General features: G+C 46.6%; 1 protein-coding gene across 1 annotated transcript in view; it reads right to left on the bottom strand.

The window, feature by feature from the left end:
- Positions 1-2,007: 2,007 nt before the first annotated feature.
- LOC132591449 (zinc finger protein 850-like) overlaps positions 2,008-23,397 on the bottom strand; it is a 125,240-nt gene continuing 103,850 nt past the window's right edge. Inside the window, exon 4 of the mRNA XM_060270048.1 lies at positions 2,008-3,215. Coding sequence (XP_060126031.1) covers positions 2,418-3,215 — 798 coding nt within the window. The 3' untranslated portion in view covers positions 2,008-2,417. The remainder of the gene's footprint in view (positions 3,216-23,397) is intronic.

Below are 23,397 nucleotides of genomic sequence, written 5' to 3'. Positions count from 1 at the left end.
GCAAACATGCGCTGGATTATGGAGAAAGCTAGAGCGCTCCAGAAAAACATCTACTTCTGCTTCATTGACTATGCAAAAGCCTTTGACTGTGTCGACCACAGCAAACTATGGCAGGTTCTTAAAGAAATGGGAGTGCCTGATCACCTGGGCGTTCCACAGGGCAGGCGCCACTACCAAGAAGGCCCTCTGCCTGGTTCCCTATAACCTCACTTTTCGCAGTGAGGGAACTGCCAGAAGGCCCTCAGCGCTAGACCTCAGTGTCAGAGCTGAATGGTGGGGGTGGAGATGCTCCTTCAGGTATACAGGGCCGAGGCCGTTTAGGGCTTTAAAGGTCAGCGCCAACATTTTCAATTGTGCCCGGGAATGTACTCAGTTGGAAAGTGGCGGTCTGCTTAAGATGCTCTTACCTGCTGCATCTGGATTCTCGTGCCCTGCTCTTAGATGGCTGGACTGAAAGTGTGTTTCAATATTAGGAGGGGACTTGAGAGAGACACCAGTCCCTTGGGAGCAAATGGCTCCGTTGCGAAAGCAGTAGACTCTCCATCTCTCCAGGGTATGGAGACCCCCAATATGACACCCCACCCTTAGAAGAAGAACCAGGCCCTCCAGCCCTGTGCAAAGCCCAGCCTGTCCCCTTCCCAGCCCTGCTTCTTATTCACCTGCATGGACTTGAAGCCCCTCTGAATCCAGGCTCCCTGTGATATACCCATTTCACAGGCGCCACAACTGAGGCTGGGAAACTTCACCCCTTTTGCTGCGGGGCTGATGCACCATTTCCCAACCTGGGCATGAGTTAGTTCATTGTTATGTACACCCACCCCTTGATTTTACTCATTTCCAGCACTCCTGCGTTAAGAAGTAAAAGGAAATTAAATTGTCCTCTGGATCTTCAGTCTCAGCAAACACTCCTTCCCCAATCTCTGTTTTTAAACCACCAGGAACAGAGTTGCTTTCCTTGGAGGTTTTCCAAACAGAGGCTGGAAGGCCAAATGTCAGGGATTCTTTAGCTAAGATTCCTGCATTGCAAGGGGTGGGACTAGATGTTCTTTGGGGTCCAACCTTGCAGTTGTTTACTATTATTATTTTAAAGCAGATTTTTATTTTTAAAAGATCAGGGTATTTGGACAACACTAAGTAATGATGATGATGATGATGATATTACACAATATCATTATAAGAGTTAACGATTCCAATTCCATATATATTTATCTAATGTCTTGGTGATATTATTATCCAAAAACATATATGTTGATTCTAAACCTATTATAATAATTAATAATTATTTATTACTTATACCCCGCCCGTCTGGCTGGGTTTTGCCGGCCATGTAAAATGTGAAATCCAACACTCGAATTTCTATGTTTGTGCTTAAATGCAAAACTGGAAATGACAGGCTCTTCATGTTCCCCACCAACCACAAGGCTTGCATTCTGTGAGCTTGTGGCAGCCTCTATATTTTGCATTTTGCTTCAAAGAGGAAGGAGCCAATATTATCCCAGTACTCAGTCATCCCCCCCACCTACAGAGGGAATTTCCTGTGCCTCGTTTTTTTCTGAAGGAAAAATTGCTTCAAAAAAGAACCAATCAAATAGGCTGCAAGCATGGGCGTAGCCAGTGGGCAGGGTTGGGCAGCCGCCCCCAAATCAATAAAAATCAATACAAGTACAAAGCAAACTGAGGATCTGCCCCCCCCCCACAAAAAACCAATCATGGCTACGCCCACTGTTGCAGATTATCTGTACATGAGCTTCCAATCCAATAACTGGATTCGCACATTGGTCCTTTCCTAGTTGTGGCACAAAACAGTAGCAACACCTGATGCCAGATGCTCAGGAATTACTTCCACAGAGACGGGCCTTGGCTGGAGCCTGGAGCAGCCAATAGGGAGGAGCCAATAGGGAGCCAAGGCAGGGAGGAGAGAGAGAGGAGAAAACAGTGGGTCAAAAACTCTTCGGAATATAAGATGCTCAGGGGACAAATTGGGCATGAGAATAATAATAATAATAATAATAATAATAATAATAATAATAATAATAATAGCCTCCCTAAACAAGGCTGCCTTCAGATGTCTTCTAAAAATCTGGTAGCTGTTTTTTTCTTTGACATCTGATGGGAGGGCGTTCCACAGGGCGGGCGCTGTTCTGTAGTGGGTCTTCAGTGATTTCAGCTCAGTGCAAATAAGAAGCAGGAGGCGAGGATCTGGTACAACATCTCTTTACTTCAAAGAACAGGTAAGAGCCAGAACACAAGGAATGGGGAAAACTGGGACTTATATAGTAACAGAGACAACAGGCGCCACCACCGAGAAGGCCCTCTGCCTGGTTCCCTGCAACCTGGCTTCTCGCAACGAGGGAACCGCCAGAAGGCCCTCGGTACTGGACCTCAGTGTCCGGGCAGAACGATGAGGGTGGAGATGCTCAATGGGTTTTGTGATGAATACTTTGATGGGAAGTCAGATGGTGGCTGTGACTAAAGCTCTTTCCACATTCCAAGCACTGATAGGGTTTCTCCCCTGTATGAATTCTGTGATGGAAAGTGAGAGATGTGCTGCAACTGAAGCTCTTTCCACATTCGAAGCACTGATAGGGTTTCTCCCCTGTATGAATTCTGTGATGGGAAGTGAGATGGCTAGAGTGACTGAAGCTCTTTCCACATTCCAAGCACTGATAGGGTTTCTCCCCTGTATGAATTCTGTGATGGGAAGTGAGATCAGCGCTCAGACGAAAGCTCTTTCCACATTCGAAGCACTGATAGGGTTTCTCCCCTGTATGAATTCTGTGATGGGAAGTGAGATCACCATTGTTACTGAAGCTCTTTCCACATTCCAAGCACTGATAGGGTTTCTCCCCTGTATGAATTCTGTGATGGGAAGTGAGATCACCATTGTTACTGAAGCTCTTTCCACATTCCAAGCACTGATAGGGTTTCTCCCCTGTATGAATTCTTTGATGGGTCTTGAGATTTGAGGCTTTACTGAAGCTCTTTCCACATTCCAAGCACTGATAGGGTTTCTCCCCTGTATGAATTCTGTGATGGGAAGTGAGATTGGAGCTATGAGTGAAGCTCTTTCCACATTCCAAGCACTGATAGGGTTTCTCCCCTGTATGAATTCTGTGATGGGAAGTGAGATAGGCGCTCAGACGAAAGCTCTTTCCACACTCCAAGCACTGATAGGGTTTCTCCCCTGTATGAATTCTTTGATGGGAAGTGAGATTCTTCTTGAAACTGAAGCTCTTTCCACATTCTCTGCACTGATACAATTTCTCCCTCCTCTGTGTTCTTTCGTGTGAAGTGAGACTATTCCTCTGAAGGAACCTCTTTCTCTGATGAGAAGAGGACTGGGAGTTCTGACGGATGTTCTCTCCACACTCTGAATATTTATTTGGCTTCTCCTCTATGTGGATTCTGTTGTGGTCCCCCTTGTTCTTCCCTTCCAATTCATCACCATCTGCAATGAAGAGAGAAGCTAATTAGAACCTCAGGAAGAAATGGAGCTCCAGGTTATTGAACAAAGTTAATGAATGCCTGTGATAGAGGAAGAACTGAAGAATGTTAGATGTGAGGCCTTACTATAATTAATTCCCACTGCTTTCCCCCCTCCTAGTATGAACTGATGTATTGCTTGGCTTTCATCTGGAAATGGATTTTGTTTGGCTCAATCCTGGAATCCACTCCATCCCCAAGGTCAGTCATCTCTTTAGTCAACCAAATACAGACAAAAACAAAAACAAATCTGATCTTCTACAACTTTTTGTAGTGGAGGTTCATCACATAGAGGTATGTATGAAATTTAAAAATGGATATTATCATCCAACTTTGTCGGTGAAACAAACAGCAACATCTTCACCAACGCACTTCCCAACAGCTGTTGCCTCAATCTGGTTGGACTAAATTTAAATTTATACGCAAATCACTTTTTTCACATTAAACCTGTTCCCTCCCATGTTCAGGAGAAGACCAACTCTGTATTGTTTCATTGTTAACAGAAGAGGACAAATGACTATGACTCACACTTAATCTAAGCACAACGGCCACAAGAGCTCCTGACTAGGCATTCAGCTATGCGATGTTGAATGTTATTTGCTCTCTGCTGTTTCCTCGGGTTTTTTTTGTTTTAGTTTAAAGCAATTCATGAATTTAGAACTCATAACTGACCAGTAATGATGAATCATGTTATAGATATTCCTGCAAATTTATTCTGTTAGTTTTGAGATATACAAATGACACAAGAAGACTCGGTCTACATATTTATATCATTTAGTGGTCCTATGTTGCTTGTTTTTAAAAGCAAATAAAAGGCTATTCCAAAAAGGAAAGAGAAAGGCAACACACAGTGGCCCCATCTACGTTCAATCTGCAAAGCAGGATCAGGTCACTTTAAAGAGTCATGGCTTCTAGTGCTGCGCGATAGATCAGTAAGTTGTCTGACCTTGGTAGGGCATCCAGATCACAGTACTGGTTTTAGACATTTTGAGCTGCGGTGGCCGGGGAGCTGTGATGTATTCCTAGCTCAAATGGCCTGCAGATGACACAAGGTGCTCCCCTTCTCCATCTCCATCCGCCTGCCTGCCTCCCCCCACCCCCAAGATGAGCAAGCCCCAATACCTCTCTGGCTCCATCCCTCCATGCCCCTGGGACTCACCCGATCTCTCGGAGGTCCCTGGGAGGGAACGCTCAGAGGTTGTGGGGAGGGAAGCAGGAGACAACCTCACCAGGTCAACCGTCCACCTTCCCCCTTCCATCCTCGCCAGGTTTGCAGGATCCGTCTCTTTTGTCCTTCCTGAGGAGTCAAGGAGCCAAAACAAGCTGCAGGGTCCTGGGAGAGAGGAAGAAGCAAAGGGAGCCTCAGAGGCAGGGCCGTATTAAGCATATCCGGCGCCGTGGTGCAAAGATCCTTCTGGCGCCCCCCCTTTCCCATAGTTGTCAACCTTTTTAAGGGGGGGGGAACCCCAAGGTTCCCTAGAGTTGTTGACTTTTTAAGGGAGCTGACAACACGCTTACACATTATCTCTGCTTGGGAAAAGAAAACAGGAAACTTTTTTTAAAATTTAATTGAATTTTTTAATATGATTCTTATAAAGGTTGACATAACAACAGTTCATTCCCCGTATCTTTACAGTTTCCCCCAGTCTTTCCCCCTCCCTTCCCACCCTCCCCATAACCGGGCCTTCCTTCTTCATATCTTTTAACCATGTACACAGTCTCTTCCTTTTTGCCTGTATATTCGGGTTGGCTTCTCCCCTTTCTACCCAATTCCTGTAGAATGCCCACTTATTTGTGATTTTTTGACATTTACTTTCCCATCTATCCTCAACTCCTATCTGTGCAAATATTTCTGATTGTACATATTCAAAAACAGAGTTGTTCCATTTTTCCATATTCCATTTAGCTTTTCCTTTCCATCCTAGAGCAATAATTGCCATTCCGGCTAAAATCATGATCTTATACAGCTCTTGCTTGTTACTTTTTACGTTGTAATTACCCAGTATTCCCGAAAACAGCAAGTCCCTATTAATTTCTATGTTTATTTGGGATAATCCAGAAATTACCTTTATTATCTTTTGCCAATATTCCTTAACCAAATTGCATTATTAATGAATTTTTAAAAGAAATTAAAAAAGAAGATGGGCTGCAATCCTATGCAGCCCTTGCACCCAACCTGCACCTAAAAATCTGCACAAACTTGCAGCAGAGAATTGCAGAGTAGGAATATGGGGGAGGGCAGGCATGGGCATAGCCAGGATTTATGTTAGGGGGCAGAATCTCAGTTAATTAAGGATTTAATTGGACTCCCTTGGACCCAAGGAAGCCCCGCCCTGCAAAACTGATCACAAGATGCAGCTGCGCACACCATGGCCATTAACTGGGGGAGGGGCCTCAAATATTTTATGGGGGGCACCAAAGGGACCTCGGCCCTCGGAGTTGCCTCTTATGCAGTCAGTCATGGCTGGCTGGCAGACCTGTTGACTGTGTTCCTTAAGTTATAGGCACGCCTGCCAAGACCCCAAAGTGTCTCCTGTTAAGGTGCCCTGGGGTTATGCCAATCTGTGAGGAAGAGAAGCAGAATCTATTGCTCTCCCTCCCCCTTTTTGGCTGGGTTTCTACGTCCTTCATCCTTCTGGCAGGCAGAAATCCAGCAGGCGGGGAAGAATTCCTTTCAATATTGTTGCTGGAATGTTTGCAGTGACTGAGAGCTTCCATTGGGCCATGGCAATGGATTGCTTGGAAGTGATTTCTGCACCAGGTCAAGGAATTTGTAGCCCCCCCCATTACACCTGCATTTTGTGGCCTAAAGCACAGGAACGAAGCAGCAAAAGGTACTTTATGACCTCCAGGCAAGGACGGAGCGAGCCAAGGAGCGCCCCCCTTCCTTCCCCGGCTTGTTTGGGCCTCCTTGATCCCTCCGTGTTACACCGAATGACACTTCCCTCATCCCTGCCTTTTTCTCCCCTTTTCCGCCCCTTTCGCCCAAACTCCTCAGGTGACGCCTGCAATTTCTCCCCTTTGCTGCTGCGTCTCCTTTGCCCTCCGCCATGACTCTCCGCTCCCAGACTTGGGGGTCTCTCCCCCCCCCATGCATGATCTGAACAGGGACCCCCATGCACCCCCCTTCTCCCCATTGAACCTTCAGGGGGAAGAGAGAGGAGGAGACCCAAACTCTCCCCTACCACAGTTTCCAGTAACTAGCATTCAGAAGCATTACTGACACTGATCATGGAGGCAGTAAACAGCCATAATGGCTAGTAGCCATTGAAAGCCTTCTCCTCCACCAAGGGGTCTAATCCTCTCTGAAAACCACCCAAGTTGGCAGCCATCCCTGCCCCCTTCCATAGTTTAACAATGTGCTGTGTGAAGAAAGACTTTATATTATCCGCCCTGAATCTTCCGACGTTCAGTTTCATTGGACGTCCACGAATTCTAGTGTCATGAGAGAGGGAGAGGAAACTTCTCTCTCTTTACTTTCTCCCACAGCACGCATAATTTTATGAACTTCTATCATGTGTCACTTGCTACTTGCCTTTTCTTTAGACCAGGCACCCCCAAACTGCGGCCCTCCAGATGTTTGGGCCTACAACTCCCATGATTCCTAGCTAACAGGACCAGTGGTCAGGGATGATGGGAATTGTAGTCCAAAACATCTGGAGGGCCAAAGTTTGGGGATGCCTGCTCTAGACCAAGAACTCCCAAATGCAGCAGCCTTTCCTTAGAAAGGAGTCGCCGTTGATCATTTTAGTTGCTCTTTTCTGAACCTTTAGAACTTTACAACACACTTTTTGAGGTGAGGCGATGGAACTGTACAGATGCAGCTCCAAATGCAGGCTGGTGGCTTGTCTTAAGAGTAGATCAAGCTTGGTGCGACAACGACCCATTTGCCCCAATAGACCAGTCTCCCCTGTATTTTATGTTGTATAGAATATGGGATCCGTGTAATAATAATAATAATAATTTATTATTTATACCCCGCCTATCTGGCTGGGTTTCCCCAGCCACTCTGGGCGGCTTCCAACCGAATATTAAAAACAGTACAGCATCAAACATTAAAAATTTCCCTAAACAGGGCCGCCTTCAGTTGTCTTTTAAAAGTAAAATAATTGCTTATTGCCTTGACATCTGCTGGGAGGGCGTTCCACAGGGCGGGTGCCACTACTGAGAAGGCCCTCTGTCTGGTTCCCTGTAACCTCACTTCTCGCAATGAGGGAACCGCCAGAAGGCCCTCGGTGCTGGATCTCAATGTCCGGGCTGAATGATGGGGGTGGAGACGCTCCTTCAGGTATACAGGACCTGCAATCTGGTGTTTTTAAGATCTGCTTTTTTAGATTGTTATACCTGGAAGATCAAGTGTGTCAGACCAGGACCTGGGAGACCAGGGTTCAAATCTCTACTCAGCCATGAAGGTCTAAATGACCTTGGGCGACCTTGGGCTGGTCACTTTCTCTCAGCCTAACCTACCTCAGAGGGTTGTGGTGAGGATAAAATGAGGAGTAGAGATAGCCACATACAACAGCTTCAGCTCTATGCAGGAAAGAAGGGATATAAATGTAATTTTAAAAATATATCTATGTATGCTGCTGGGGTTTTTGTTGCTTTTTTTTGCTTCTGTTGTGCAGCACCTCAGAAATACTTGTTGGAAAGTGGTTTATAAATCCCTAAGCAAAGGAAGAAACAAAATACTGCACATGGCAATAGATCAAAGAATCCAAGGCTCTAATTTCAACTGTGGGAAGGTGTGAGTTGTTTCCAGATGGCTGATGTGGCAATGGGGCCGGAAGGAGCCGCTTGCTGGAGCAAGGACCGAATTTCCACAGAGAGGAATTTTTGAGCAAGACACCTGCTGAAAGGTCAGAAAGCAGAAGGGAAGGCAAAGGTGCTTGCGGCTGCAATGGATGCCTGGAAAAGTGCAGGCCAAGTGCCTGGGCAGCAGGTCAGGACAGAGAAGGGCAAATGAAACCAGAACTCTTGAGGCTGCAATCAGTGGCAGACGTAACCTGCAAATCTCTTCAATTCAGCAGGACTGAGTAAACCTGTGAAGGATTACAATGTGTGGGGGGGGGGAGGGGGGACAACTGTGGGAAGGTGTGCACCCACTTCATTTTTTATTCGCATACACCTTTTATTCTCACCACAGTCCTCCAAGGTAGGCTAGGCTGAAGGATAGTGATTGGCTCAGCAACGTACAGCCTGCAAACTTTGCATCTGAGTGCGGCTGCGAATCAAGGTCTCCACGGACATAGCCTAGCACTCCAACCACTGAACTGCACTGCCTCTTCTTACATCTCCAGTGAGGCGTAGATTATTTGACAGTGACATTCCCCCCGCAGTGCAGAGATGCAATAATGGAAACAAACACAGCCTCTCAACCCAACAGGGATGGAATACTTTTATAGACTGGGGGCTGCAATCCCGTGATGGGAGGAGCCAGAAGTAAAAGTGGGTGGGGCAAGGCTGGTAAGGGACGTGGCCTTGAGGGCTGCATTCAGCTTCTAGGCCAGAGGTTCCCTACCGCTGTTCTACAACACTCAGGCGTGCCTGTTTAAAAGACACGTCCCTTTCTGCTGAGATGACATTTTCACATCCTTTGATTTTATGATTCCAGGAATCTTTTTTTTTTTATATCAGCAGTGATCAGGAATGGTGACAAAGCAGGCTTGCCTTACAAAACACAAAGCAGGGGGAAGTCCAGGAATGCAGGACCGGATCAATCTTTAGCCTCCAAGGCTATTTGTCAAGTGCACGGTTACATGCCTCTCCTCTTAGTCACCTCTGCACGTCAGGTGATTAAAGTAGTTGATAACACACAAAGCAAAAACTTGCCCATGTGCACATCAGGTCTATGGCTGGCCCCTGAAGATTGCTCTCGATGACAACACATCCAAGAGGAGCATCACAAACCGTTGGAATGTAAACGGACACCACAATTAAGGCGGCTGGGAACAAAGTGTGAAAATAAACGCACATGTCCAAAAGAAACAGCTGTGTCAGAGCTTTCTGATGAGCAGTGAAAAGGTAGCACAGTAATTTTTTCATTAAAGATTTTCTTGAGTTACAAAAATATGTGCAATGTCTCCAGGGCTAGGGCTAGGGTTTTTTGCGCCCTAGGCGAGATCACCCTCTGCCCCCCCCCCCCGCCCAAATAATGTGATTCTCTGTGTTGGCAATAGGTACCAGTATGCTCTCAAGAGACCCAACCTTCAGCAAAGTAGCCTGTCAGTTTTGTTCAGTGTACATGCTGTCAATTGCTGGGGTCCAGGGTGGCGGCGACACAATGTCCTCTGCCATGCTACCTGATAAACTGCAAATATGGTACTCACAGGTACATGATCCACTGAGTCAACCATTCATCCTATTATTTAATGTAAACTGCTTAGCTGCTTGTTTAGAGGAACAAGGGAATTGCCTTATACTAAGTCCATTGGTCAATCTTGTTTAGTATTGTCTACACTGACTGGCAGCAGCTTTCCAGATGGAAGTGAACTAAAGAGTGTCACAAGAGGAAGAAGAGGTTGGGATTTAATGGTCCTGGGGATAAAAGACAGAGGGAGAGAGAGAGAGAGACAGACAGAGACAGACAGACAGAGAGAGAGACATAAAGTGAAAGAGAGGGGGGGGCTTTTTTATTGAAAGAAAAAACAATACAAAACCATATTCACATAATATTCCATTTCAACAAAAAATACCCCCCCCTCCCAATCCCAACCCAATCCCTGCTTATTTAACTTATATGCAGAATTCATCATGCGAAAGGCTGGACTAGATGAATCCCAAGCCGGAATTAAGATTGCCGGAAGAAATATCAACAACCTCAGATATGCAGATGACACAACCTTGATGGCAGAAAGTGAGGAGGAATTAAAGAACCTTTTAATGAGGGTGAAAGAGGAGAGCGCAAAATATGGTCTGAAGCTCAACATCAAAAAAACCAAGATCATGGCCACTGGTCCCATCACCTCCTGGCAAATAGAAGGGGAAGAAATGGAGGCAGTGAGAGATTTTACTTTCTTGGGCTCCTTGATCACTGCAGATGGTGACAGCAGTCCCGAAATTAAAAGACGCCTGCTTCTTGGGAGAAAAGCAATGACAAACCTAGACAGCATCTTAAAAAGCAGAGACATCACCCTGCCGACAAAGGTCCGTATAGTTAAAGCTATGGTTTTCCCAGTAGCGATGTATGGAAGTGAGAGCTGGACCATCAAGAAGGCTGATCGCCAAAGAATTGATGCTTTTGAATTATGGTGCTGGAGGAGACTCTTGAGAGTCCCATGGACTGCAAGAAGATCAAACCTATCCATTCTTAAGGAAATCAGCCCTGAGTGCTCACTGGAAGGACAGATCGCGAAGCTGAGGCTCCAATACTTTGGCCACCTCATGAGAAGAGAAGAATCCTTGGAAAAGACCCTGATGTTGGGAAAGATTGAGGGCACTAGGAGAAGGGGACGACAGAGGACAAGATGGTTGGACAGTGTTCTCGAAGCTACGAACATGAGTTTGACCAAACTGCGGGAGGCAGTGCAAGACAGGAGTGCCTGGCGTGCTCTGGTCCATGGGGTCACGAAGAGTCGGACACGACTAAACGACTAAACAACAACAACAACAACAACAAACCAAGAAGAAGTGGTCATAGCAAATTATTAGATATTAAAATTGTAAAATTGATGAATTTGGGATAGTGATTCTAAATAAGGGGAATATTGGTTCTGAGGTATTGTAATAGATAAAATGGGCGTTTTTCTTTTCCCTTCTCTGTTAAATATTGGGAATATCAGCAGGAAAGATTGATTATACACTGGGACAGCAATTTATTAATTTTCTATATTGCAAAAATAGAACAAGAAAAATGACAACTACAAAGAAAACATCATCTCAGACAACAATCACAGCGTCATTGACAGGAAGAAGACAGTCAACGGCTGAATTGGACCCCAATGCAGACCTTCGGGAGCTAATAGTAAATATGAACAAAACAATCAATGAAAAATTAGACAATATGGGCCTGAAGATAGAGCAGAATTCAAAGATGATCGCAGAGCTGTCGGGTCAAATGAAAGACTTAACAATAAAGAACATGGCAATAGAAAAGACAGTGACAGAACTGGACACTAGAGTGATCAAACATGAAGATTCATTGAAAGAAATGACCAAAAAATTGCAGCAAGAGAACAGAGACTTTAAGAAAACCCAGGAAAGTTCAAGTGCACAGATGAGTGAAATAAAAAAGGCACACGAGGAGATGCTAGACCAAATTGCTGTATCAAAAAGAAATGGTTTTGAGATTCCGGGGCGTTCCCGAGACGCCGGGAGAGAATATAACGGAAAAAATAGTTAAGGAATTAGCTGATGGTCTACATGTGCAGGAGGAAGATCTGTTGCTAGATGTAGATAAGGTGTTCAGAGTAAGACCCGATCCAAAAAAGCAGTTTAAGGGTCCGGGAGATTGCCCGGTTTATTTTAATTCGAGACTTCTGAGAGATAAGATAGCGCAGAAAAGGAGAATGACAATGGAGGGACATAACGTGTTTGTGTACAAAGAAATACCCAAAAGAATTCTGAAAAAGAGGGGAAAGTATAAAGAACTAACTGATGCCCTAAAAATGAAAAACATTAGGTTTAAGTGGCTTTTTCCTGAAGGTCTGACTTTTACAATCAAAGATAGGAAAAAGTTTATCAGGACGGTAGACGAAATGGATAAATGCAGAAGGACTTATAGAAAGGAACTGGGAGGTGAGGGGAACCTGGAAAGGGAAGAAGAACAGGGGGAGGAGGAGGGTAGTATTGCTAGCTGAAGGGAAAGTAAAATTGCTATTTTAATTCTATGAATTTTTGTAGATGATCTTGTAAGGATATCAATAAAATCTGTTGAATATTTCTGTTTTCAATTAGTAAAATGAATTTAAATATAATTTCATGGAATATTAACGGCCTCAACGATAAGAAAAAAAGAAATAAAATAGAGCATATCTTAAAGAAAAAAAGATGGGACGTGATTTGTCTGCAAGAGACGCACATTGCCCCAAAACACGAGCGTGTGCTAATAAACAAGAGATTAGGGGAAGAATTCATTGCGTCTGACAAAGTAAAGAAGAAAGGAATAGTAATGTACATCAATCCCAAGTATGAGACGGAAGTTAAATTCAGGGATGCAGAGGGAAGAATATTGGGGGTGCAAATAGTTAAGAATAACAAAAAACTATTGCTGGTTGGCATTTATGCCCCAAACAATAATCAAGGATCCTTTTTTAAAAAATTAAAAATGATATTATTAGACCATATAAACGATGATTTGGTGTTAATGGGAGATTGGAACGGAGTGGTATCGGTGGAAAAAGACAGATCAAAAGGAAAGAAAAAATCAAGATCGGGCAGACTACCAATTTTTTTTTTTTGAGCTTATAGAGGAATTTGACTTAGTGGACGCGTGGAGGGATAAAAATGATAGGGAGGAACAATTCACGTTTTATTCGGATTCTAATAATCCGAATCCTTCAGTAGAATAGATGCTATATGGGTCTCGAGACAATTAATAACAAAAAGAGCGGAAATAGAAATCATGACAAAATCAATAACCGACCACAACCCTGATGTTGGGAAAGATGGAGGGCACTAGGAGAAGGGGACGACAGAGGACAAGATGGTTGGACAGTGTTCTCGAAGCTACGAACATGAGTTTGACCAAACTGCGGGAGGCAGTGCAAGACAGGAGTGCCTGGCATGCTCAGGTCCATGGGGTCACGAAGAGTCGGACACGACTAAACGACTAAACAGGAAGCTGTGGATCCTTGATTTTTGTGGTGCAGGCTGTACCCCTGGGCATGGTATGTGATTTGAGGGTGAATTTGGGGGGCCTCTATGCAAATAGGTGAAGATTCGCGAGGATCCGTGCTTCAAAACCACGTTTTTGGGCCATGGTGTCGCCAGGAAGCTGTGGGTCCTTGATTTTTGTGGGGCAGGCTGTACCCCTGGGCATGATATGTGATTTGAGGGTGAGTTTTTTGGGGGGCCGTGCAAAAAGGTGAGGATCCGTGAGGATCCGTGCTTCAAAACCACGCTTTTGGGCCATGGTGTCGCCAGGAAGCTGTGGATCCTTGATTTTTGTGGTGCAGGCTGTACCCCTGGGCATGATATGTGATTTGAGGGTGAATTTGGGTGGGGCCATGCAAAAAGGTGAAGATCTGTGAGGATCCGTTCTTCAAAACCACGTTTTTGGGCCATGGTGTCGCCAGGAAGCTGTGGATCCTTGATTTTGGTGGTGCAGGCTGTACCCCTGGGCATGATATGTGATTTGAGGGTGACTTTGGGGGGTCCCCATGCAAATAGGTGAAGATTCGCGAGGATCCGTGCTTCAAAACCACGTTTTTGGGCCATGGTGTCGCCAGGAAGCTGTGGGTCCTTGTTTTTTGTGGTGCAGGCTGTACCCCTGGGCATGATATATGATTTGAGGGTGAATTTGGGGGGGGCATGCAAAAAGGTGAAGATTCTTGAGGATCCGTGAGGATCCGTGCTTCAAAACCACGTTTTTGGGCCATGGTGTCGCCAGGAAGCTGTGGGTCCTTGATTTTTTTTGGGCAGGCTGTACCCCTGGGCATGATATGTGATTTGAGGGTGAGTGCTTTATGCAGCACTGTTATATAAAAAGGGAACAAGCCACAGCCTACCAAAAACAGAGAGAAGCAGTAGGACGAAAAGACTTTGATCAGAAGACTGCACTTATACAGGTTGACTTTTCGGAAAATTACAGCTGTGTGGCACAGGATGAAATTCAAAGTGCCCACTGGAAACAAAACCAAGTAAGCTTGTTTACTTGCTCAATGTGGTATAGTGGGAAGCACCACCCATTGGTTCTTGCTTCTGACAACCTAGATCATTCAAAGGAGACAGTGGTGTGTTACATAGAGTTCATTTTGCAGCAGATTCCCAAAGAAGTTGACATAATTAATGTATGGTCTGATGGACCGAGCTCACAATTTAAGAACAAATATGTTGTGGCTGCAATTGCTGCTCTTGAAAAAAAGCACCACAAGAATAAGGTGGAACTACTTTGCTACATCGCATGGCAAAGGCCCAGTTGATGGCATAGGAGGGACCATTAAGCGTCAAGTTTGGAATGCAGTGAGAGCAAGAAAGCAAATAGTTTCCAATGCCACTCAGTTTGTCACCACAGCAACTAAAGTCTCCAAAGTGAAAGTAGTGGAGATGACACCAGGCCAAATCATTAAACACAAACCTATTTGCTCCATACTTTCTACAAATAGTGATGAGTAACTAAGCAGACCTGTGAAGTCATTGGCGTAATTTCCCCACCTACTATGGTTAATTCAAGTTAATTCTAAACTGTCTCTAATATTCATGTTTAAATAAATATTTGTCAAAATTTCCTAAATGACAAGAAAATAATTATTTACCTTCATAGAATTCCAATGCCCAAAATTATGATTTGAAAAGTAACATGAGTTACCATGTTATGTAACGTGAGTTACCATGAGAAAAGTTATTCAATTAATAACCGTTGAAATTAGAAATGCCAGACCACTATGCTATGAAAGGCAAGGTTTCTGTAATACTCTTACCTAAAAAGTTTTTTTCTAAATTCATCATGGAGGAGGAAAAAGAAAAAACAGTGGGTGCATAAAATTAAGCTGTCCAATTCATGTAACGTGAGTTACCACACAAAAATAATTTTTATTTTTCATATTTTGAAATTAATATAAAAAAGGTAATAAGATTCTATAATAACCAGGTATGTATTATATACATAATTATTTTATTCAAGATTGCTTCTCAATTACTATGTTTAGATATTACTTAATTGTCGCAATCATAAGTCAAATGTAACGTGAGTTACCATGGATTTACCCATATGTGATTTGAGGGTGAATTTGGGGGGCCCCCATGCAAATAGGTGAAGATTCGCGAGGATCCTTGCTTCAAAACCACGTTTTTGGGCCACGGTGTCGCCAGGAAGCTGTGGATCCTTGATTTTTGTGGGGTCAGGGTAAAACGCGGATCCAGATGATTTTAAACGGATCCTCATGAATTCATATGATTTTTTCATTCAAATAAAAAAACAACACCATGATACTGTAGAGTATGTCTTAGTCTGTAGGCAGCACCAAAAAAATCACGCATCCACTGTTTCGTGCGGCCACAATGACACAAAAACATGGTTAAAAACCACGGATCCTCACGGATCCTCATGATTTCTGCATTGGGCCACCGCAAACTCACTGTCAAATCACATATCATGCCCAGGGGCACAGCCTGCACCACAAAAATCAAGGATCCACAGCTTCCTGGCGACACCGTGGCCCAAAAACGTGGTTTTGAAGCACGGATCCTCACGGATCTTCACCTTTTTGCATGCCCCCCCCCAAATTCACCCTCAAATCACATATCATGGCCAGGGGTACAGCCTGCACCACCAAAATCAAGGATCCACAGCTTCCTGGCGACACCGTGGCCCAAAAACATCGTTTTGAAGCACGGATCCTCACGGATCCTCACATTTTTGAATCCCCCCCCAATTCACCATCAAATCACATATCATGCCCAGGGGTACAGCCTGCACCACAAAAATCAAGGATCCACATTTTCCTGGCGACACCGTGGCCCAAAAACGTGGTTTTGAAGCACGGATCCTCACGGATCCTCACGAATCTTCACCTATTTGCATGGGGGCCCCCCAAATTCACCCTCAAATCACATATCATGCCCAGGGGTACAGCTTGCACCACAAAAATCAAGGATCCATAGCTTCCTGGCGACACCGTGGCCCAAAAATGTGGTTTTGAAGCACGGATCCTCACGAATCTTCACCTATTTGCATGGGCCCCCCCAAAAATTTACCCTCAAATCACATATCATGCCCAGGGGTACAGCCTGCACCACCAAAATCAAGGATAAACAGCTTCCTGGCGACACCGTGGCCCAAAAACGTGGTTTTGAAGCACGGATCCTCACGAATCTTCACCATTTTGCATGGCCCCCCCCCAAATTCACCCTAAAATCACATATCATGGCCAGGGATACAGCCTGCACCACCAAAATCAAGGATAAACAGCTTCCTGGCGACACCATGGCCCAAAAACGTGGTTTTGAAGCACGGATCCTCATGAATCTTCACCTTTTTGCATGGGGCCTCCCTGAACTCACCCTCAAATCACACACCATAGCCAGGCGCACAGCCTGCACCACAAAAATCAAGGATCCACAGCTTTCTGGCGACACCAGGGTAAAAAAACACGAACGGCAGAAGATGAAAATATTGACAGATTAAGTACCGTGTTTCTCACATTTTAAGACACTGTCTTAAATTCATTTTACTTAAGAAAAAAAGCCTATGGCTTATTTTTTGGGGTGTCTTATTTTTAAAAAATTACCTCCTCTTCCTGCTGCGGCTTGGCGCCCGGAACTGGCTGCTGCTGCTGCTGCAACTGCACTGCTGGTCGCTTTGTTGGCGCTTCAGCAGGGCACGCTGCTGGGTCCCGCTGGGTCGGGGCTCCAAGTGGTGCATGCTGCGGCTTTTGCCAGGTCCCGCCGCCGGGTTGGAGCTCGGCAAAGCACACACTGCTGCCTTTGCAGGCTCCCGCTCCGTTGGGGCTCGGCAAAGCGCTCGCTGCTGCCTTTGCTAGCTTCCGCTCCGTCGGCTCCCGACCCAGCGGGACCTGGCAAGGGCAGCAGCGCGCGCAGCGCCGCGCCCCAACCCAGCAGGAGCCGGCAAAGACAGCAGCACGCGCTTTGCCGGCTCCCGCTCAGTCGGGGCTCGGCAAAGCGTGTGCTGCTGCTCTTGCCGGGTCCCGCTGGGTCGGGATTTGGCGCGGTGCACACTGCGGGTCACGTAGGGCCCTGCTGGGTCGGGGCTCGGCGCGGGGCGTGCTGCAGCTTCTGCCGGCTCCCGCTGCATCTGAGCTCCACACGGCGCACGTTGCGCATCCGCTTCCGGCAAGGACTGGTATCTTCCTTTTCCTGTTCCTTACGGAAGTGCCATCTGGACCTGCTCCCAGCACAGTATAGCAGCGTTTCTCAACTAGTGTGCCGCGAGACGCTGGCTGGTGTGCCGCGACATGCGGCGACGAGAAGGGCGATTTTGCAGCTGCAAACTCCACCTCCCTGGGCGTCCTATTTCTTCGCCCCTTCTAGTTTCCACAGACCAATCAGCTTTCATTATTTCCATTTTCCCCATGCCTCACGTGACAGGATCATCCCAGAATCCTTTAGCCAAGATGGCAGCCCCCAGCTAATAGTGCCGCACGTGTGTCTCTTTTTTGGAAAATCGAGCGGACTTCAAGTAGCTACTTTTAAAATATTCAATCTCCATCATTCAAAAGGTAGTTTGTTGCTAATTCACGGAGGCATGAAGACCAAATCGTCCTCTCACAAGTCCGAGAACACGCACAGGGTAAGATACGGGACGGCGGGGTCGGGTGGGGTGGATCAGAAACCCGGATCTTTTAAGAACTCGGCAGCGCTGACCCGCCAGAAAGCAATATTTGGCAAGTGTTTCTTACAGTCATAAATTATAATATAGGGCGGCACAGAGTTAATTTTTTAAACTTTTTTAATGGTGGTGTGCCTCGTGATTTTTTTCACGGAACAAGTGTGCCGTGGCCCAAAAAAGGTTGAGAAACACTGCAGTATAGTACCGGTACCCCAGCATGTCTTATTTTGGGGGGATGCCTTATATTTTATTGCCTTGAGAAAATCGTGCCATGGCTTATTTTATAGGCACGTCTTAAAATGTGAGAAACACGGTATGGATGTTGGTGATCTGACACTAAGTAAAAGCGAAACTAAAGAAGTGCCATGGTCAGATCACTACCTGGTGCAACTGGACTTCTCCACAACTCTTCCCCTCTCTATGGAGGTGGACCAATTTGGATGGTCCGCCCCCGCCACTTAATGGATCCAAATGGTTTCCAGAGAGTGGTACGGTAGGGGATGTTTTATCCCATGTTGATGGCCTTTCAGCCGATTCCCTGGTGGCCCGATGGAATGTAGAGTTAACCAGGGCTATTGAGTGTTTGGCTCCGAAGCACCCTCTCCAATTGCATGGAGCCCGGACAGCTCCGTGGTTCTCCATGGATCTGAGGGCAGTGAAACAATCGTTGAGACGGTTAGAGCGCCGGTGGCGGATAACTCATTCTGAAGCTGACCGGACACAGGTGAGAGCTCAATATCGAGCCTACCAAGTGGCGGTTTTTTTGCAGATAAAGTCGCTCAGATTCGGGAAGAGGTAAACTCCACCGTGGGAGCAGGGCCGGGGCGGGAGAGTGCTAGAGTCCTGTCTAGTCCAGTTGCGTGGGATCAATTCCATTCTGTTACCTCAGAGGATGTGGACAGGCTGCTTGGACGAGTGAAATCGACCACCTGTTTCCTTGATCCTTGCCCATCCTGGCTTATAAAAGCTAGCCGGGAAGGGCTGGGCGATGGGCTTTGCGGGTTGGTGAATGCTTCTCTGTGAGGGAGCCTTCCCAGACCCGCTGAAAGAGGCGGTTATTAAACCGCTTCTTAAAAAACCATCTTTAGATGCGGCCAATATGGCCAACTATCGCCCAGTCTCAAATCTTCCATTCTTGGGCAAGGTGATTGAGCGAGTGGTTGCTGAACAATTCCAGGCACACCTGGAAGAAGCGGACCATTTGGATCCCTTCCAGTCGGGATTCAGGCCTCATCATGGGACTGAAACTGCCTTGGTCGCACTGGTTGATGATCTCCGGCGGGCTAGGGACAAAGGTGAGAGCTGTTTCCTAGTTCTGCTGGATCTCTCAGCGGCTTTTGACACCATCAACCATAACATCCTTCTGGACTGTCTAGAGGGGTTGGGAGCTGGGGGCACTGTCATACAGTGGTTCCGTTCCTTCCTCCTGGGCCATGTTCAGAGAGTGGTGGTGGGGGATGAGTGTTCGGACCCCTGGGCTCTCACTTGTGGGGTCCCTCAGGGCTCTGTCCTCTCCCCCAAGCTTTTTAACATCTACATGCAGCCGCTGGGAGAGATCATCAGGGCGTTTGGGCTGGGTGTTCATCAGTATGCGGATGATACCCTGCTCTACCTCTCTTTCAAATCAGAACCAGTGAAGGCGGTGAAGGTCCTGTGTGAGTGCTTGGAGGCGGTTGGAGGATGGATGGTGGCTAACAGATTGAGGTTGAATCCTGACAAGACAGAAGTACTGTGTTGGGGGGACAGGAGGCGGGCAGGTGTGGAGGACTCCCTGGTCCTGAATGGGGCAACTGTGAAGGACCAGGTGTGCAGCCTGGGAGTCATTTTGGACTCACAGCTGTCCATGGAGGCGCAGGTCAATTCTGTGTCCAGGGCAGCTGTCTATCAGCTGAATCCCTACCTGCCTGCAGACTGTCTTGCCAGAGTGGTACATGCTCTAGTTATCTCTCGCTTGGACTACTGCAATGTGCTCTACGTGGGGCTACCTTTGAAGGTGACCCGGAAACTACAACTAATCCAGAATGTGGCAACTAGACTGGTGAATGGAAGCGGCCGCTGAGACCACATAACACCGGTCTTGAAAGATCTACATTGGCTCCCAGTACGTTTCCGAGCACAATTCAAAATGTTGGTGCTGACCTTTTAAGCCCTAAATGGCCTCAGTCCAGTATACCTGAAGGAGTGTCTCCACCCCCATCGTTCTGCCCGGACACTGAGGTCCAGTACCGAGGGCCTTCTGGCGGTTCCCTCGTTGCAAGAAGCCAAGTTGCAGGGAACCAGGCAGAGGGCCTTCTCGGTGGTGGCGCCCACCCTGTGGAACGCCCTCCCATCAGATGTCAAAGAGAAAAACAGCTACCAGAAGACATCTGAAGGAGGCCCTGTTTAGGGAGGCTTTTAATGTTTAATTGATTGTTTTATTTCATTTTTCTGTTGGAAGCCGCCTAGAGTGGCTGGGGACTCGCAAGACGACGAGGTTTTCTATGAAAGCCGCTTCATCTTGCGAAGCGCAGCCATAGAAAGCCGAAGCAGCAGCGAGTGGCAAAAAAGGGGAACCAGCTGTAGCGTGGTAAGAAGGCAAAGGAAGATCACCTGTCAGCGCGGGAAGCTGATCTTCCTTTGCCTTCCAGCCGCGTTACAGCTGGTTCTCCTTTGTGTTCTGCTGGTCTCTGCCAGTTGCCACAAACGGTGAGCGGCAACCGGCGGAGACCAGCGTAACGCAAAGGGGAACCAGCTGTAGCTCGGCAAGAAGGCTGACAGCTGATCTTCTTTGCCTTTTTAGCCGCGCTACAGCTGTCAAATCACTTATAATGCCCAGGGGCACAGCCAATGTAGGTCTTTCAAGACCAGTGGTACGTGGTCTCAGTGGCCACTCCCAGTCACCAGTTTAGCCAGGGCCGTCTTAAGCATATCCAGCGCTGTAGTGCAAAGATCCCTCCAGCCCCCCAACCCCTCTGTTTCCCAGAGTTGTCGACCCAGCAAGGTCAGGTGGTACCCGGTGCGGATTTTTTTTGTCACACCCCCCATTGAAATTATTAAAATAAGGAAAAATAAGATACTTACAGTTGCAAGTGTTATTTTCTTTTCCTTTTCTTTTTTTACATTGTGAGCCTGAGCACTTAAAAACCCCTTTTCCTAAAATCAAGATGCATATATTTTTAAGTTCTACTTATTATGAACATGTAAGAAATGGTGCTGAATTTCTAAAGCGACCTCTTTCGGTTTAAGCGCACCTATACATGCCTCTCCCAAAAGCCATTCCCTTTAAGCTCAGATGTGCAGAGGCTGGTTGTAGCCGTTCAGCACTCTGCCCATGCACAAAGAAACTCTCATTCCTCATTCCTTCACATGTCCCAGGGTCAAACCCTGACACTGAAAAAATGGTTCTGGCTGAGTCCTGAAGTCACATTAAATCCCAGTTCAAAGCCATGCCATTTGTCCATAGGCGAGCACGTCCGTTTTGCCTTCCTCTTGATTATCAGCCAATATTTAGTGTATGAATCGAGTTACCAAAGGACTAACCTGCATGTGGATTTTCAATGATTTGTCAGGAGTTGGTGTCAGTTGAAGGAAAGCTGAACAGAGATGGGGGGTAGGTATAAGTCCCATCCATAGGGCCAGAGCTTGAGAGAGCTGCTGTTCCTTGACGATGGACATGGAAGAAGCCAGGCCATTAGGTGTACAGTGGAACCTCGGTTTACGAATTTTCAGTTTACGAATGCCGCAGACCCATCTGGAACGGATTGTTTAACTTTCCATTACTTTCGATGGGAAAGTTCGCTTCAGTTTATGAACGCTTCAGTTTATGAACAGACTTCCGGAACCAATTGTGTTCATAAACCGAGGTACCACTGTAACTTCTTCCATGAGTATAGCACTCTTCTGGGAAAAGTCTCACGTATCCCAGAAAAAGAAAACTTCCTTCCATAGAACTCTTAAAAGGGCAAGAACACTCTCAAGGACTGACAAGGTAGTCAAGGGATCAAAGAACAGCAAGCAAGAGAAAACCCCACAAGGACACCCCTTAATAAAATGATGAAATCCACCAAGAACATCCCTGAACTCAGGTATGGGGAACCTCCTCATGTTACTGTACTACAACTCCCATCATCCCATCATCCCTGGTCGCTGGCTCTGCTTGCTGGGGCTGATGGTAGTTGTGGTTCATCAATGTCTGGCGGGCTAAAGGTTCACCACATTGGTGCTAACAAAATGGTTCCTTGACAGCCGAGCGCCAATGTCACAATAAATAAATGTTGTTATTTTGGTTTGGTGGGTGCCTTGCTGCTGAGGGCGTTGTCTTCATTATAATGACCAGATTCACACAAACAGTGCTGGCCTCCCTTCAAGTACAGCTTTCCTCAACCTCGTTGCCTTCCAGATGTTTGGGATTGCAACTCCCACCATCCCTGAACTTTGGGAAGAAGATGGGAGCTGGAGTCTGGAGGGCACCAAGTTGGGGAAAACTGACATAGGTAATCAAGACTGAAGGACTGCCAGCTCCAAAATTACAGCCTCTGTTGCTGGATAGCTCAGTTGGTAGAGCATGAGACCCTTAATCTCAGGGTCATGGGTTCGAGCCTCATGTCGGGCAAGATTCCGGGTTGGATTAGATGACTCTAATGGTCCCCTCCAATTCTACAATTCTATGTTTCGAAACAGAGACCACCGTGCCTTCCGACTCATCTCTGCTCAACGGCCCAGTTGGGCAACCCTTGAAAATGGCGGCCCCCATAGGCAAAGTTAGGGAAGTGAAGGATGCGGGCAGGTTGTGCTTTGCACAGTGGATATTTCTCCCCCATATTTTTCTATATCACATGATTCATTTTCTTGCATACAAGGGCTGCGGATGGATGGGTATGTCCTCGACACCCAGGCAAACCAATGGCATATGACACTGGCTCTGACAGGCGGGCCCTGACCAGAACATGCTGTGGTCCATAGTCTTGGTTTTCCCAGGCTGGTGGGTGGGTGGGTGGGTGGTTGTCCCTGCCTCGCAGGGGCATTTGGAAAAGTGGAGCCTCACTTTGAGAGAACGGTTTAAAATGAAAATGCTGCAATTGACGTGTCCTTGCGAATCAAGTGGCATTCCGACAGAGCGTTACCAAATAAACCTTTTGCTATTTCACCTTCCAAAGCCTGCCTCGTGTGGAGTTGCTTCTCTGTTTATGGTACTTTCTCTTTAAACAACAGCCTTACTGCGTCTGCCAAAGTTGATCGATCAGGCCTGAGACACGCAGTGCAGGATCTTTTCTTTGCATGAGCGATGTACCAGAATTTTAAAAAAACAGACCAAAAACTATGGTTCCAGGTGCCCCTCCCCGCCTTCGAGGTGGCTTTGTCGGAGGCACGGCAATCTGCACCCCAAGAAGCGCGCAGCGTCGGGCGGCTGGGCTGGGCTGAGCAGGTGGGGGCACAGCCCCTTAACGGAGGCGGCTCCGCCACCGCCACCGGGAAAGGAGCGAAGCGGGGGA

Source organism: Zootoca vivipara, chromosome W (genome assembly GCF_963506605.1).
Source record: "Zootoca vivipara chromosome W, rZooViv1.1, whole genome shotgun sequence".
Lineage (NCBI taxonomy): Eukaryota > Metazoa > Chordata > Lepidosauria > Squamata > Lacertidae > Zootoca > Zootoca vivipara.
Note: the sequence above shows the minus strand (reverse complement) of the source record. Positions and strands in the feature narration are given on the sequence as shown.